Source organism: Sus scrofa, chromosome 2 (genome assembly GCF_000003025.6).
Source record: "Sus scrofa isolate TJ Tabasco breed Duroc chromosome 2, Sscrofa11.1, whole genome shotgun sequence".
In the NCBI taxonomy this organism is placed as follows: Eukaryota; Metazoa; Chordata; class Mammalia; order Artiodactyla; family Suidae; genus Sus; species Sus scrofa.
In genome coordinates this window covers 7751330-7767298 of record NC_010444.4, presented here as the reverse complement: position 1 = coordinate 7767298, position 15969 = coordinate 7751330, and the positions used below count along the sequence as shown (strand labels likewise).

Below are 15969 nucleotides of genomic sequence, written 5' to 3'. Positions count from 1 at the left end.
ATATGGAGGTTCCCAGGCTAGGGATCCAATCGGAGCTGTAGCCACTGCCGGCCTACACCACAGCCACAGCAACGCGGGATCTGAGCTGCGTCTGCGACCTACACCACTGCTCATGGCAACGCCGGATCCTTAACCAATGAGCAAGGCCGGGGATCAAACCCGAAACCTCATGGTTCCTAGTTGGATTCGTTAACCACTGCGCCATGGTGGGAACTCTCCTGCCTCTTCCTTCTTTCTCCAATGAGCCTTTGGGGCTGAGACCCTCCCCAGGGAGTTTACAGCCCCAGGGGTGTCACCTAGGGCCAGGGCCTGTTGGGGAGGGACGCATGAGGCGGGAAGGCCACTGGGGTCTCGACCAGGGCCTCTAAGATGATACCCGGGAAGGGGGCAATTAGTCCGGGTGACAGGATTACAGGACGTGAGTCAGGGCACCTGGGACTGCCCAGGGTAGGGTGGGGCTGCGGGGCTGAGGCGAGGCACCTGAATCTGAGGGCGGGAAGAGCTGGGAGGGCTGGGCCAGCCTCCCCATTGGTGACCCGTGGTAGCCTGACTCACAGGGTTTCCACAGTCCCTGCCCCCCCACCCCGCCTCCCTGGGGATAACCCACTGTTCTGTCCCCCTCCTCTCAGCCTGAGCTTCCCGGGCTGGTGGCGTGGGAGCACACGCCCTAGCTTCCAGCAGGGCTGAGCTGCTGGAAGCCTCCTCCCATAGGCCTTCGGGGAGGGGCTCTGATGGCTGCCCCAGGCTGTTGGTGGCCCCTTCAACGGTCAGGGAGGGGATGAGGCTCTGAAACACAGGCCAGCCAGGGGTCCTGGGCCCGATGGGGAAAGGAAGCCATTCTGGTGTGGCTCTGACATCTTTTTGAGGTCTACTCTGTGCCAGGCTTGGGGATGACAGGGGACAGAACCAAGGGAGGTGCGTGGCACCGGCGGGGCCGCGAAGGGTGGCTGGAGGCTGAGGCGCTCTTACAGGTCTGCTCAAGAGAGATTCGGTCAGAAAATTGGCTGCCCCTCCCTGCTGGGGGTCAGGCGGGGCTCCCTCTCAGTGTCCCCTGCAGGTGGTCCTCTGGGTAGGGGGAGCCCAGAGACAGGGCTTGGTCTTCAGGGTGCCTGGGCCCCCAGGCCTTCCCTGCACAGGCAAGTCCGCAGAGAGAGGATCTCTGGCTGTTCAGGGTATAGACAGGGACCCAAACACCCTCCCAGCCTGCCCAGCACCAAGATCGAGAGCCACAGAGTGAGGTGCTAAGCTGAGGCTGCGCTGGCAGCAGCTGGAGAAGGGTGGCCGTGCGGCCTCAGGCTGCTCATCTGTCAAGGGGATCTATAGATCCCCTCTCCTATTTGCTGCAGTCAAGGAATGATCAAAAACAGCTTGTGATTTTTTTTTTTTTTGGTGCTGAAACCCGGGACTGAGTGGTTTTTTTTTTTTTTTTTTTTTGGCTGCACCTGAAGCATGGAGAAGTTTCTGGGCTGGGGATCGAATTCCAGCCCCGGCTGCAACTTATGCCACAGCAGCAGCAATGCTGGATCCTTAACCCACCGCTGGGGCCAGGGATGGGACCCTCCGCACCACGGAGACAGCAAGGGATCCTTAACCTGATGCACCACAGCAGGAACTGCCCGTGGGTTGTGATTTTAAGAAAATCCTTCACTTTCGCTGGTGGCTAAGAATTGGACAGAGCTGCTTGGCTGCCCTTAGGCCTGGCATCCCGGACGGGGAGGCCTCTAAATCCCGAGTGGGACTCCCAGTCCCCTTGGGGCGCAGCCTGAGGCAGACACCTGGCTTGGGAGTGTCCACCCCATGGAGGCTCCAGGTTATCCACGGAGTCCAGGCATGGGATATTCGCAGGTCCCCTGGGGTCCCCGAGCGCACAACCCTGGCGCCAGCCCCGCGCGCCCGCGGGAGACGGACCGCCCCCGCCCGCCCACCGGCGGCCCGGCGCTGTCACGTTCCAGCGCCTGACTCAGGCCGCACGGGGCGGGGAGCCGGGAGGCGGCGCCGGCGCCCGCCTGGGCCCCGGAGGCGGCACCAGGAAGCGCCCGCCCCGGCCGGAGCCGCCATGTAACCGGCGCCGCCCGGAGCCGAGCCTCGCGGGCCCCAGCGACCCGCCCGCCATGGGGGACGAGGACGAGGACGAAGGCTGTGCGGTGGAGCTGCGGATCACCGAAGGTGGGGCAGGGGCGGCGGGGGCGCAGGCCGGGGGAGGGTGGTCCAGGCCGGCCGGGAGGGTTCGTGCACTGGCTGGGCTCATTTGCCCCCTGTGCCCGCAGCCAACCTGACCGGGCACGAGGAGAAGGTGGGCGTGGAGAACTTCCAGCTGCTCAAGGTGCTGGGCACGGGAGGTGAGGACCCCCCCCATCCACCGGCAGGTGTCCCAGGCGTGGTGCCCTGGGCCACCCGCCCCGCACCCGCCCGGGCCGGGCCAGGCCACCCACAGTGTCCCCCACCCTCTCCTGGCACAGCCCGCTTTGCCAGCCTTGCCCTGCCCTGCCAAGGTTTGCACGCCCACTCCCGGGGCTGCTCCACGTTGACACTGCTTCTCCCTGGAAGGTCCTTCCAGGTTTGCCAACACTCTTGGGGGCTTGTACCCGCCTGTGTGATTCCAGGGTTCCTCCTCTAGAGAGATGAGAGCCCTCTCCCCTGCTTTGCAAACTGCCCCCCTCGGGTTTGACCATCCCTCCCCTCTGCACGCACCTCTGCCTCCCTTCCTGGGCTTTGCATCCTCTTGCATTTGTCTGATCAGCCACAGGTTTGCACATGCCCCGCCCCCACCCTGCGCTGCAGGCCTCCTGGGGTTGCGTGTCCCCCCCAGCCTGGTTTACACACTGCACCCCCACCCACCCGGTTTTGCTGAGCACCCTCCGGGGGTGTGCACACCTTTTCCTTAGAGCTCTGCCAGCTTTTGCACACCTGCCTCTCACCCCAGCTCCTTCCCCGCCACTTGCACACCCTCCCGGGGTGGTGTCACTCCCACCCTCACCAGTCTGCACCACCCTCCTGCTCACGGCCTACTCTCCGCCCACTCGCCGCTCCCGCAGCCTACGGGAAGGTGTTCCTGGTGCGGAAGGCAGGCGGGCACGACGCGGGGAAGCTGTATGCCATGAAGGTGCTGCGCAAGGCGGCTCTGGTGCAGCGGGCCAAGACGCAGGAGCACACACGCACGGAGCGCTCCGTGCTGGAGCTGGTGCGCCAGGCACCCTTCCTGGTCACGCTGCACTACGCCTTCCAGACTGATGCCAAGCTGCACCTCATCCTGGGTAAGGGCAGGCACGTGCCAACCTTGGGGGCCACGGTGGCAGGTGGAGCGACCCTTGGGGGCCACTCCCCAACCTCCACCCCCCCTCCCCAGACTATGTGAACGGCGGAGAGATGTTCACCCACCTCTACCAGCGCCAGTACTTCAAGGAGGCCGAGGTGCGCGTGTACGGGGGCGAGATCGTGCTGGCCCTGGAGCACCTGCATAAGGTGGGTGAGGACCTGGCCACCTGCCCGTTGCCGTGGGGACTGGGTCTGGGCCTTAGAAGAGTCCTGTGAATATAGCAGCCGGGGGCTTCCTTTGGGGAGGTGCCCTGGGAGGGAACTGGAGCTGCTTCTGTTAGGCCTCCTGGAAGGAAGGCCTTGTGTTGCCTGGTTGGGGGGGGGGTCTCTCCTCCCCTCGCACCTCCTCGAAGGGGCTTTCCTGTCGCGGGAACTCCGGGCTGCTTCCTGGGGCCATGTTCACAGAACTTCCTCAAATAGAGAGCTCACGCCTTGGCTCCCAGAGCCAGCATGAAATGAGGCTTCGCATGGCTTTCCTCTCTCTGGGACCTCAGGCCCCACTCCCTCGCATCTCCTTTCTTGCTTTCATATCTTAAGTGGCTTTTTCTATCCAATGGCCTAGGTCTGCCCCCGGCCACCCTTGCTCGGGAGATCCGCTTCCCCAGGGATCTGGTGCAGGGATGGGAGCTGTAGCAGCGGGGGGAGGCGGGGGAGGAATCCTCAGTGCCTTCTTGCTCCTGCCAGCTGGGCATCATCTACCGAGATCTGAAGCTGGAGAACGTGCTGCTGGACTCCGAGGGCCATATCGTCCTCACGGACTTTGGGCTTAGCAAGGAGTTCCTGACGGAGGAGGTGAGTGAAGGGCGGTCTTGGCCTCCTGCAGCCCCACACAGGCCCTCCCTTCCTGGCTTCAGCTCCATGCTGGGCTCTGTGTTCCTCGGGGGCCCAGAGCTGATTAGAGTCAGGCCCTACCTTCAGGAAGTTCCCACTGCTCCAACCCTTACGAAGTCCAGCGAGTCTTATCTTGAGCCTTGGGGATGGCTAGGTGTCCAAATGGGTCCTCTTGGAGTTCCTGTTGTGGCTCCGAGGTAACGAACCTGGCTAGTATCCATGAGGATGCAGGTTCGATCCCTGGCCCTGCTCAGTGGGTTAGGGATCTGGCATTGCTGTGGCTGTGGTGTAGACTGGCAGCTGTAGCTCTGATTTGACCCCTAGCCTGGGAACGTCCATATGCCGCCCCTGTGGCCCTAAAACAAAACAAAACAGGAAACAAAACAAACAATACAAAAGGGTCCTCTTGCCTTCCCAGAAAGAGCGGACCTTCTCCTTCTGTGGCACCATTGAGTACATGGCTCCTGAAATCATCCGCAGCAAGTCAGGCCACGGCAAGGTGGGTTCACTTATTAAAAGCACACACATGAGTTCCCATCGTGACTCAGTGGTTAATGAATCTGACTAGGAACCATGAGGTTGTGGGTTCGATCCCTGGCCTCACTCAGTGGGTTAAGGATCCGGCATTGCTGTGAGCTGTGGTGTAGATTGCAGACGTGGCTCCGATCCCGAGTTGCTGTGTCTCTGGTGTAGGCCAGCGGCTATAGCTCCGATTTGACCCCTAGCCTGGGAACCTCCATATGCCGTGGGAGCGGCCCTAGAAATGGCAAAAAGACCAAAAAGAAAAAAAAAAAAGCACACACAGGTGCAGTGCAGAGCTCGTGAGAGTGTGGGGGGGAGTGGAGGGGGGTGGAGGGGGAGGCAGGGGTGGCCGCAGGCCCTCATCCTGCCTCTGCCCGGCAGGCTGTGGACTGGTGGAGCCTAGGCATCCTGCTCTTTGAGCTGCTGACAGGGGCCTCGCCCTTCACCCTGGAGGGTGAGCGGAATACACAGGCAGAGGTGTCTCGGTGAGTAGGGCTGGAAGCAGAGGGTGGCCGAGGGGCCTGGGCAGGGCTGGGGGGGGGCTCGCTGCCCCTGACGCCCCCCCCAATCCTCCCAGACGGATCCTGAAGTGCTCCCCTCCCTTCCCCCCTCGGATCGGGCCAGTGGCACAGGACCTACTGCAGCGGCTACTTTGCAAGGATCCCAAGAAACGGCTGGGTGCGGGACCCCAGGGGGCACAGGAAGTTAAGAATCACCCCTTCTTCCAGGTGAGGCTCCCGGCTCACCCCCATACCTCTCTGCACACACTGGGGCCCGGGCTATGGCTCTGGGCTGGGGGATGCTGGGGCGGGGGTGGTCTGAGACTGGACAATTTCACTTGCTTTAGAAAATTCACCAAAGAAAGCTGGCTTGTCTTCTCATCCATCTCAATTGAAACTTGGAAGATGTTCTCAGGGGAGAGAATTCTAGGTTCGTTGCCTGGCAGGGCTGATTCATCAGTCCTTTTATTGGACAGGTTCAGAGAAGCGAGGTGACCTGCCCGCGATCACACAGTCAAAGTGTAGCTTGGGTATAGCCCTCGCGTCTCTATTGGTCCAAATCTTATGACTCTTAGCATCCACCCAGGTTTTGGTCTCTGTCCCTGTACAGCCTGTGTACCTGCACAGTCGATCAGCCAGGTGGGTTTTGTTCACTTATTAAAAGCACACGCAGGTGCGGTGCGGAGTTTGTGGGACCGCGCTGGCGTGGGCACTGTGCGCGGCCAGCGTCATTGTCTAGTAGGACCATGTAGCAGTACCATCTGCGTCTGGCCCTTGCTTACATTATTCCATGGAAGCCTCAGAACCATCCTGATTAGCCTCGTCTTTACAAATGAGGAAATCGAGGTTCAGGGAGTGAAGTAATTTGACCAAGATCACTGGGCCAACTGATGGAGCTCGGATTCAAACCAAGGTCTGGGTGGCTTGAAGGCTCATGTGCTCTTTTTTTTTTTGGCTTTTTAGGGCCGCACCCTGGTATATGGAGGTTCCCAGCCTAGGGGTCTAATCAGAGCTGTAGCTGTTGGCCTAGGCCACAGCCACAACACCACCAGATCCGAGCCGTGTCTGCGACCTACACTATAGCTCACGGCAATGCTGGATCCTTAACCCACTGAGCAAGGCCAGGGATCAAACCCGCATCCTCATGGATCCTAGTTGGATTTGTTAATCACTGAGCCACGAAGGGAACTCCATGGGCCCATATGCTCTTAACTGCTGTGTTCTGTTTAACCTCTGGGTGTTAAATCTGTCCCTTGTCTGGTAACAAAAAGCACCCATTTACAGTCACTCACTGTGGGCCAGGACCAGTTACCACTGCTATGAGTGCCGTCTCCCCGAATCTTCTCAGCCAGCACCGCCTAGAAGGGGCCTCAGAGAAGCTTTCTCAGGGATCGGAGTCTCTGCAGTAATGATGTCCCTTTGTGGGCAAAGTGGCTGCTGCGTTGCTTTTTCCTCAAGCCTACCCTGAGCTGGGCCCTGGGTGCTGGGAGCAGGTGGACCAGCCGTCAGATTGGAGAGGCCGTAAGGTCTTCGAGGCCTGATGTTGCCCTTACTCTCCCTCTTCAGTGATAGTGATGCTGAGGTCCCTGGTGTCGGGACCGGGGCCTTCCAGCCCAAGCCAGGCCTCTAGGCTGCAAGTGACAAAAAGTCCAACTCGGAGTTCCCATCGTGGTGCGGTGGTTTACGAATCCGACTAGGAACCATGAAGTTGTGGGTTTGATCCCTGGCCTTGCTCAGTGGATTAAGGATCTGGCAATGCCATGAGCTGTGGTGTAGGTTGCAGATGCAGCTCCGATCTCGCGTTGCTGTGGCCATTGTGTAGGCCGGTGGCTATAGCACCGATTCGACCCCTAGCCTAGGAACCTCCATATGCTGAGGGAGTGGCCCTAGAAAAGGCAAAAAGACAAAAAAAAAAGTCCAACTCAAAACGGTGATATCCATGGACTAGAGTCTGGCTGCTAAGAACAGAGATTGGAATGAACAGTGGTCTAAACAAGACCCAGGTCTATTTATTTATTTTCTCATATAAAAGAGAGCCAGAGGTTGGCAGGCTAGGGCTGCTGTGGTGTCTTCATGAAGGCAAGTTCCATCTTTTTTTTTCCTTTTTCCATTATTCTTCCCTCCTTCCTCCCTCCCTTCCCCTTTCTCTCCTTCTCTCCTTCTTCTTATTCTTCTTTTTTTTTTTTTTTTTTTTTGCTTTTTAGGGCCACACCTGTGGCATATGGAGGTTCCCAGGCTAGGGGTCGAATTGGAGCTGCAGCTGCCCACCTACGTCACAGCTCATGGCAGCGGTGGGTCCTTAACCCACCGAGCGAGGCCAGGGATCAAACTCGCAACCTCATGGTTACTAGTCGGATTCGTTTCCGCTTCACCACAGAGGGAACTCCTCTCGTTATTTTTTACAGCCGCACCTGAGGCATGTGGAAGTTCCCAGGCGAGGGGTTGAATTGGGGCTGCAGCTGCCAGCCTATGCCACAGCCACAGTAGCACCAGATCTGGGCTGCTTTTGTGACCTATGCTGCAGCTTGCAGCAATGCCGGACCCTTAACCCACTGAACAAGAACAGGGATTGAACCCCCATCCTCGTGGAGACAATGTCAGGTATTTAACCCACTGAGCCACCATGGGAACTCTCTTTTTTCCTTTTTAAATGCTCCTCTAGGAGTTCCCTGATGGCTCAGTGGGTTAAGGATCTGGCATTGTCACTGCTGTGGCATGGGTTCCATCCCTGGCCTGGGGACTTCTGTGGGCATACATGTGAATATTTTTTGGGCATACTGTGGGCATGTCCAAAAAATATTCCTCTCTTCTTAGCCTCCATTCCCAGGGTTACCTCCTGGTACAAGATGACTGCTGGAGCTCTTGCTCTCTAGGCTGCTCTCCAGGCAGGATGCAGGAGGAAGAAGGAGGGGAAGAAAAAAGGGCACTTACCAACGGTTCACTTTCCTCTTGAGGCTCTTTTCCTGGATTCCTACCTTGTAATTTTTGCTTACAAGTAATAAGTCAGTGCTAATTGCAAGGAAGTTTGTAAAACCCTATTTTTTAGTTGTGTCCATTACTTCCTGCAATAAAATTGGGGCTATAGTACCAAGGAAGACAGGAAAAATGGACGTTGGATGTGGGGCAGGCAATGAACAGACTCTTGCTATGCTAGTTTACACATAAAAAGGCATGATTTAGCTCCCATAAATGACAAGTCCAAGGCAGAGTGGTCTGATTTCAGGCAAGGCTGCATCCAGGTGCTGAATCTATGTTATTAGGCATTTCTTTGTCTCTTGGTTCTGTTTTTCTACATGGGCACTTTATCATTAGACCCTGAGGGGTCCTCAGAAGTTCCAGTAATCCTCCCAGATGTAAGTCCAGTAGGAGAAAGAGATTGGCATTTTTTGGCATGCCGATTCTGTTCACAGTCCCAGAATTGGCTGAGTGTGGTAGAAGGGTGATTCTCCAAGGGAAATAGGGATCCTGTTATCAGAGGGAGGGAAAACAGAAGCTGGAGAGGCAGGAAGAACCGCTTCCTACCCAAATACCAGAGAGACCTTTGCCTCACCGAGGAGCTGCCCAGAGAGGATGACCTGAACGGACAGGGGTTTCCACTTCCTGCCCTTTGATCCCTTAGCTCTCATTCCTTTTCTCCAGGGTCTGGATTGGGCTGCTCTGGCTGCCAGGAAGATTCCAGCCCCCTTCCGACCCCAGATCCGCTCCGAGCTGGATGTGGGCAACTTTGCAGAGGAATTTACCCGGCTGGAGCCTGTCTACTCACCCCCTGGCAGCCCCCCACCTGGGGACCCTCGCATCTTCCAGGTGAGTGAGAGCTCACAGAACCACAGTGCTGACCCCCTGTGTCCTGCTCAGGACCCAGCCTGTCCCCCAGATCTCTCCTCTCATGGGGTGCCTGGAGTTCTCAGTCATAAAGACTCCTTGGGGAGCTCCTGTTGTGGCTCAGCGGTAATGAACCTGATTAGTATCCATGAGGGTGCGTGTGCGATCCCTGGCCCCACTCAGTGGGTTAAGGATCTGGCATTGCTGTGGCTGTGGCACAGGCCAGCAGCTGCGGTTCAATTCAACCCCTAGTCTAGGAACTTCCATATGCCAAGAGAGTGGACCTAAAAAGGAAAAAAAAAAAAAAAAAAAAAAAAACGAAAGACTCCCTGACAGGACATGTCTTTGAATTTCCTGTTTATTTATTTTTTTGCTTTTTAGGGCCTCACCCATGGCATATGGAGGTTCCCAGGCCTAGGGTCGAATCGGAACTATAGCTACCAGCCTACACCACAGCAGTGTCAGGTCTGAGCCGAGTCTGTGACCTATACCACAGCTCAGGGCAATGCTGGATCCTTAACCCACTGAGTGAGGCCAGGGATCAAACCTGCGTCCTCATGGATGCTAGTCATTCGTTTCCGCGGAGCCACCACAGGAACTCCTGGTTTATCTTTAAATTTCACACTAATTTCCCTTCTTTTCCATTATATCTCTTTATTATTATGCAAAGATATTGTTTTAAAGTATTTACTTGCTGGGAGTTCCCATCATGGCTCAGTGGTTAATGAATCCAACTAGGAACCATGAGGTTGCAGGTTCGATCCCTGGCCTCACTCCGTGGGTTAAAGATGTGAGCTGTGGTGTAGGTCACAGACGAGGCTTGGATCCCATGTTGCTGTGGCTGTGGTGTAGGCCGGCGGCTACAACTCCGATTAGACCCCTAGCCTGGGAACCTCCATACACAGCAGGTGCAGCCCTAGAAAAGACAAAAAAAAAAAAAAAAAAAAATTCACTTGCTTAAGTGGACACAAGGAGGAGAGGCCTTGTTTGTACTATGGCTTTGCCCTCCTTGGGGTCATAGACCCCCTGCACCCACTTTGCGAAGCTTGGGCCAAACTCTTTGCTCTGCATTTAAGGCCTTGCATGATGTGGTCTTTGCTTGGCACCCTAGCCTCGGCATTCACTATCATTCTCCTCGGTGCTTTAACACCTCCAGGCACAGATGGCTTTGCATATGTGGTTCTCTCCACCTGGAGTTCCTTCCCCACAGTTGCCCACCTGGTAAAATTCAAGCCTTGTTGTCCAGCGCTGCCCCCATGTAAAGTCTCTGCTCCTCTGGCCCTGGCTTGCCTTTTCCTTGCGTGCCAGCCCTCTGCAGATAGCACATCTATTGGAGCGGTTTGTCTGGTCATATCCTGAGACGGAAGCTCCCAGAGGGCAGGGACTGTGTATTTAATTTTTTTTTTTTTTTTTGTCTTTTAAGGGCCTCATCTTCGGCATATGGAAGTTCCCAGGCTAGGGGTCAAATCAGGGCTGCAGCTGCTGGCCTACACCACAGCCATAGCAACGTGAGATCTGAACTGTGTCTGTGATCTCCACCACACCACACCTACACCATGGATCCTTAACCCACGGAGTGGGGCCAGAGATTGAACCTGCATCCTCATGGATACTAGTCAGGTTTGTTACTGCTGAGCCTTGATGGGAACTCCAGTCCCTCTGTCCAGCTTGGGCGTCTGGCCTGGAGGACACAGTCTATACATATTAAATAATACTAGGTCAGTATCAGCTATGGATGGATCAGTTCTCTCTGTGAGGTGCTCACAAGTGACAGCTCTGTTTGAACATCCCTGGATCCACAGTGTTTCGACCTTGATCTCACAGTCCTGATGCATAAGTTTTCTTGGGAATCAGTAGTTACTTTCTTTCTTTTCTTTCTTTTTTTTTTTTTTTTTCTTTTTTGCTTTTTAGGGCCACATCCGCAGCATATGGAGGTTCCCAGGCTAGGGGTTGAATTGGAGCTACAGCTGCCGGCCTACACCACAGCCACAGCAACTTGGGATCTGAGCTGCGTCTGCGACCTACACCACAGCTCACGGCAATGCCAGATCCTTAACCCACTGAGTGAGGCCAGGGATTGAACCCCCAACCTCACGGTTTCTAGTCGGATGGAGTGCCTTTAGTGTGCCAGGCACTGATTTGGGCACTGGGGACGTATCAATAAACCTGACAGACAAAAATCCCACCCTGTGGGGCTTGCATTCTAGTGCACAGTGGCACTGCATTTTTAGGAGAAAACAAAATATTGTTAAAATTACCCTTGGGAATCTCTTGAATTGCCAGGATGGGCTCCTTAGGAAAGGCAAAGAACTTTGATTTCTCTTTACATTTCCTTAGTAGCTCCTCCTTGCAGAGGAGGCCAAAGTTTGATTTGAAAGGAAGGAAAAAGACTTTTTGTCCTGGGGGGGCAGGGTTGAATTCTCATGAGCGAAGCATGTGCGGTGCCAGGCCACGTTCTTTCATGCCTTCTGCGCATCATATTCTGGGCCACCGCATTGTGCCAGTTGATGTCTTTGGTACTTGGCGGGGAGGGGGGGGAAACCACTGTGATGAGAAAGGTGGCCTCGCAGACTGGTGGGGGATAGACATGGTCCCAAGAGATCATAGAGCAAGGTGGAATACAATGTCCACGCATCCTGTGTGCATCGGGATGCAAAAGCAACAGCCCCTCTACCCTCCAGTCCTGGGTCCTTCCTTTGCCCCCATCCTTCTTCTGCTGGGTCTGGACCTTTGGGGACTCCATTTGCATCTCCAACTCCCGGATGCCCATCCACCCCTGACAACCCCCCTTCCCCGCCAGGGATACTCCTTCGTGGCGCCCTCCATCCTGTTTGACCACAACAACGCGGTGATGACAGATGTACTGGAGGCGGCTGGTGCTGGAGACCGGCCCGGCCGGGCAGCGGTGGCCAGGAGCGCCATGATGCAGGTGGGTTGGGCCAGGATGGGGATAAGTGGGCTTGGGGGCATCTGGGTTTAGGGACTCCAGACCTGACTTCACCAGGCGCCCGCTGTGACTTCCTCTCTGAGATGGGGCATGGCATGGCCTCGAGGCTCCCGGGTAGGACCTCTGACGCGCCCCCCCTTCTCCCCCAGGACTCGCCTTTCTTCCAGCAGTATGAGCTGGACCTGCGGGAGCCCGCGCTGGGCCAGGGTAGCTTTTCCGTGTGTCGCCGCTGCCGGCAGCGCCAGAGCGGCCAGGAGTTCGCGGTCAAGATCCTCAGCCGCAGGTGGGCGGACCCGGGGTGGGCGGGGCCAGGAGGAGGGGATTCCGGGAGGGCGGGGCCGGAGGGCGGCTGTCCTGACCCACTCCCCCGCCCCCAGGCTGGAGGCGAATACGCAGCGCGAAGTGGCCGCCCTGCGGCTGTGCCAGTCGCACCCCAACGTAGTGAAGCTGCACGAAGTGCATCACGACCAGGTGACGCCTTCTTGGGCTGGGGCGGAACGCAGGGGCGCAGGAGGATGAGGGGAGGATGCTGGGAGGCGGGGGCCTGAGAGCGCCGTGGGAGGGGCCTGAGGGTCTGTGCAGGTGCCTGAAGACCTGGCGCCAGGGTGGAGAGATTTGAGAGAAATAGGGCTTGAAGACCTGAAGGCAGGGCTGAGGATGGCCAAGGGAACGGAATTGGAGGGCGTGTGAGGGGGAAGGGAATTTATGGGGGCGGGGTTTTAAGGTGACCAATGGAACATGGGCCTGGAAGACAGTGGGGGAGAGGGTAGTAGAACTTGAAGGTGGTTCTTGGGTGGTCTTGAGTCAGCACGCTAACGTGGGCGGGGCCTGAGGCTGGGGAAGGGGTTTGGTGGTGACCGCAGAGCGGGATCTGGCTCGTGGGTGGGGCCTGGCCCGGGCCAGAGGTGATGCGTGACCCGGTGGTGACCGTGGCCCGCCCTGCCACCCGCAGCTGCACACGTACCTGGTCTTGGAGCTGCTGCAGGGTGGGGAGTTGCTGGAGCACATCCGCAAGAAGCGACACTTCAGCGAGTCCGAGGCGAGCCAGATCCTGCGCAGCCTTGTGTCGGCCGTGAGCTTCATGCACGAGGAGGCGGGAGTGGTGCACCGCGACCTCAAGCCCGAGGTGGGAGCGGGGCCTCGGTGGACCGGGAGGGCTTCGGCGAGGAGGGCCCGTCTCTGACGGCCGCCTCGCCGCCCTCACAGAACATCCTTTACGCCGATGACACGCCTGGAGCCCCAGTTAAGATAATCGACTTCGGGTTCGCGCGGCTGCGCCCGCAGAGCCCCGCGGGGCCCATGCAGACGCCCTGCTTCACGCTGCAGTACGCGGCCCCCGAGCTGCTGGCGCAGCAAGGCTACGACGAATCCTGCGACCTCTGGAGTCTCGGCGTCATTCTGGTATGGGACGGGGTCCCCGTGGAGATGTCAGGGTCCTTTGAGCTTGGCGGGGGTGGGAAGATTTGGTCTGAGCCTGGGGTCAGAGGTCGTCCTAATACAGAAGCGTGGTCTCTCTGGGTCTGGGGTCCAGGCATCCAAGTATTGGAGGTTTGAAGTCAGTGTTCATCACGCATGCGCCTCACAAGTTACCCTGGCCGAGAGGATGAATGGTCCTGCGGTGGGCTGAGAAGTCAGTCTCCCGGCCTCCACTGGCCCCTTAGCCTGGACCGGTCTCACTTTCCCCCTCACCCCCCTAGTACATGATGCTGTCAGGCCAGGTCCCCTTCCAGGGGGCCTCAGGCCAGGGCGGGCAGAGCCAGGCGGCCGAGATCATGTGCAAGATCCGCGAGGGGCGCTTCTCCCTTGACGGGGAGGCCTGGCAGGGCGTGTCTGAGGAAGCCAAGGAGCTGGTCCGAGGTGCGGAGCCGTAGGTCACACGTCATGGTTGGGGAGGGGGAAGCCACGGGGTGATGATGGGACAGGGATTGCCACTGGGTCAGGTGTTCTGGTGGGGGACTTGTCCGGGGAGGAGAGCGGGCTGTTGGGATCTCTCCGGGGCGCAGCCTCTACACACGGCCAGGTCCCAACACTTCCCTGCCCTGCTCCCCCAGGGCTCCTGACTGTGGACCCCGCCAAGCGGCTGAAGCTCGAGGGGCTGCGGGGCAGCTCGTGGCTGCAGGATGGCAGCGCGCGCTCCTCGCCCCCGCTCCGGACGCCGGACGTGTTGGAGTCCTCGGGGCCCGCCGTGCGCTCTGGGCTCAACGCCACCTTCATGGTGAGGCGCAGGGCCTGAGATGGGTGGGGGACTAAGCCTGGAGAGGCGGGGCCTCTGGGAGGCGACTCCGCAGAGTCCCGGAAGCTTGAGTTCCACTGAGTCCCGGCCTCTGACCTGTCGGGGGGCCCTGACCTTTCCTGGTGCGACTGCTGGCTCTGACCTAGGGGGAAGGGATGGGGGGCCAAAGCTAGGATTTGGAAGTCGAGGCTGGCCTGTGGGACTTAGCCTTTCCTTTCTGCCAGGCATTCAACCGGGGCAAACGCGAGGGTTTCTTCCTGAAGAGCGTGGAGAACGCGCCTCTGGCCAAGCGGCGGAAGCAGAAGCTGCGGAGCGCAGCCACATCCCGCCGCGTCTCCCCCGCGCCCGCCGCCCCGGGCCGCGCTCCCGCCGCCAAGGGAGCCCCCCGACGAGCCAACGGTCCTCTGCCCCCTTCCTAGCCCCGGCCACTGTGACCCCCCCTCCCGTCGGGTCTGTGATCTAGGAGGCCAGCTCACTGCCCCCGGGGGCTCCTGCATCTGCCCGGCCCCATTCCCAGATTGTTACCTTCCGCTCCCCTTCCCCCCACCCCACCCCAGACAGAGCAGAAGTATTTTTATAAGCAGAGAATTTTTTTTATGTCTTACCAGATAGAGTTAGAGATGCAGGGAGGGAGGGGGCCTGCTGGGGAGTGGGGTGTTGGGGGCCCTCTGCCAAGATCCAGCCTCATCTGGTGGAAGGCACTTCCCCCCCAGGGGCCGCCCCAGCAGGGAAGGGCTCCTCCTCCATTTCTAAGCACTGAGTTGCCACAGGGAGAAACTGGGACCTCTCTCTCCTGCCCTCCCCTGAGGTCCTGCTCTTGGGAGGGGACACCCTTCAAGCTGTCACTTTATGGACTGTCTGTGCAATTACGTCCACCAAAGACCTGTGTTGGGGGGCTCAGCTAGAGGCCCTGGGGGACCCCCTGAAGCATTGCTGCCTCACTTTATGTCACCTGCTTCTCCCCTTTTGGGGCTAAGAAGGAGGTAGGCAAACCCCTAAAAGGGGAGGCCCCCTTTTCACCCATCCCTCTCCTTTGGCACAGCAGCCCCTAGCTGGGGGTGGGGCCTTGGGGGTCTGGGCTGGGCATCCACCGTCACTGCCTCAGCCCATCCAGGCTGTGCCTTTGACTTTAAAATAAAAGTCTACCCAGTGCTGTGTGTGGCATCCGTGTGTGGATGTGTGTGGATGGGTGGGGGCCTTTGTCCTTGGGGTTTTTTTTTTTTTTTTTTGGCCGCACCCATGGTATGTGAAAGTTCCCCAGCGAGGGACTGAACTCACAGCAGAGCAGCAACCCGGCCGCTGCAGTGACAACGCGGGATTCTTAACTTACCTTGCCACAAGGGAACTCCTGGCCTTGGCTTTTGATGTGAGCAGTAGGAAGGTCAGACAGTCATCTTGGGTGTGCATCTGACAGCTCTGCCATGTCTCATACAGGATTCTCCTGGTGATAGGTAATAGAAAACCCAAACTAAACTTGCTTCAGCAGAATAGGATTGTTAGGCTCTTTGAACTACACAATCCAGTGGTTCCTTCAGGCAAGGCCTGATCAAGATGCAAACCCCTGATTAGGACTCAGCTTTCCAGTCTCAGCTTTTCAGTCTGATTTTTGCTGTCGTTGTTGATTTGTTTTTTGGGGGGGTGTTTTTGCAGTCTGCAGCTTTTTATTGTTTTTTGGGGGGTATTGTTGCAGACTCTTCTTTTGGCCCCAAGATGGGTGTCAGGTGCTGGGGGCCTCACCGAGATCTGGTGATAAACAGAGCCTTTGTGTTCATATTCCAGGCAGGAATCTCTAGATGTAC

At 57.8% G+C, this 15969-nt stretch overlaps 1 protein-coding gene across 2 annotated transcripts; it reads left to right on the top strand.

The window, feature by feature from the left end:
- On the top strand, nucleotides 1998–15334 carry RPS6KA4 (ribosomal protein S6 kinase A4). 2 transcript variants are annotated; one of them, XM_003480680.4, is made up of 17 exons: nucleotides 2006–2166; nucleotides 2268–2339; nucleotides 3036–3254; nucleotides 3347–3462; nucleotides 4000–4107; nucleotides 4565–4645; nucleotides 5050–5153; nucleotides 5246–5396; nucleotides 8808–8972; nucleotides 11791–11919; nucleotides 12087–12220; nucleotides 12315–12408; nucleotides 12890–13063; nucleotides 13144–13338; nucleotides 13635–13794; nucleotides 13989–14152; nucleotides 14395–15334. In XM_003480680.4, exons 1-17 carry the CDS (start codon nucleotides 2112–2114, stop codon nucleotides 14587–14589), a joined length of 2316 nt encoding a protein of 771 aa, XP_003480728.1. In that variant the 5' UTR covers nucleotides 2006–2111; the 3' UTR covers nucleotides 14590–15334. The 2 variants fall into 2 exon arrangements, with proteins under 2 accessions (XP_005660815.1, XP_003480728.1); XM_005660758.3 differs by lacking the exon at nucleotides 2268–2339 and having other exon boundaries at nucleotides 1998–2166.

What these genes read in the sequence shown, in the direction of transcription:
- RPS6KA4 (XM_003480680.4), top strand. Translation starts at nt 2,112, where the DNA reads ATGGGGGACGAGGACGAGGACGAAGGCTGTGCGGTGGAGCTGCGGATC. An exon ending in CCCTGGAGCACCTGCATAAG is followed by an intron (nt 3,463 to 3,999) that starts GTGGGTGAGGAC and finishes TGCTCCTGCCAG; the next exon opens with CTGGGCATCATCTACCGAGA. An exon ending in ACCGCGACCTCAAGCCCGAG is followed by an intron (nt 13,064 to 13,143) that starts GTGGGAGCGGGG and finishes CCGCCCTCACAG; the next exon opens with AACATCCTTTACGCCGATGA.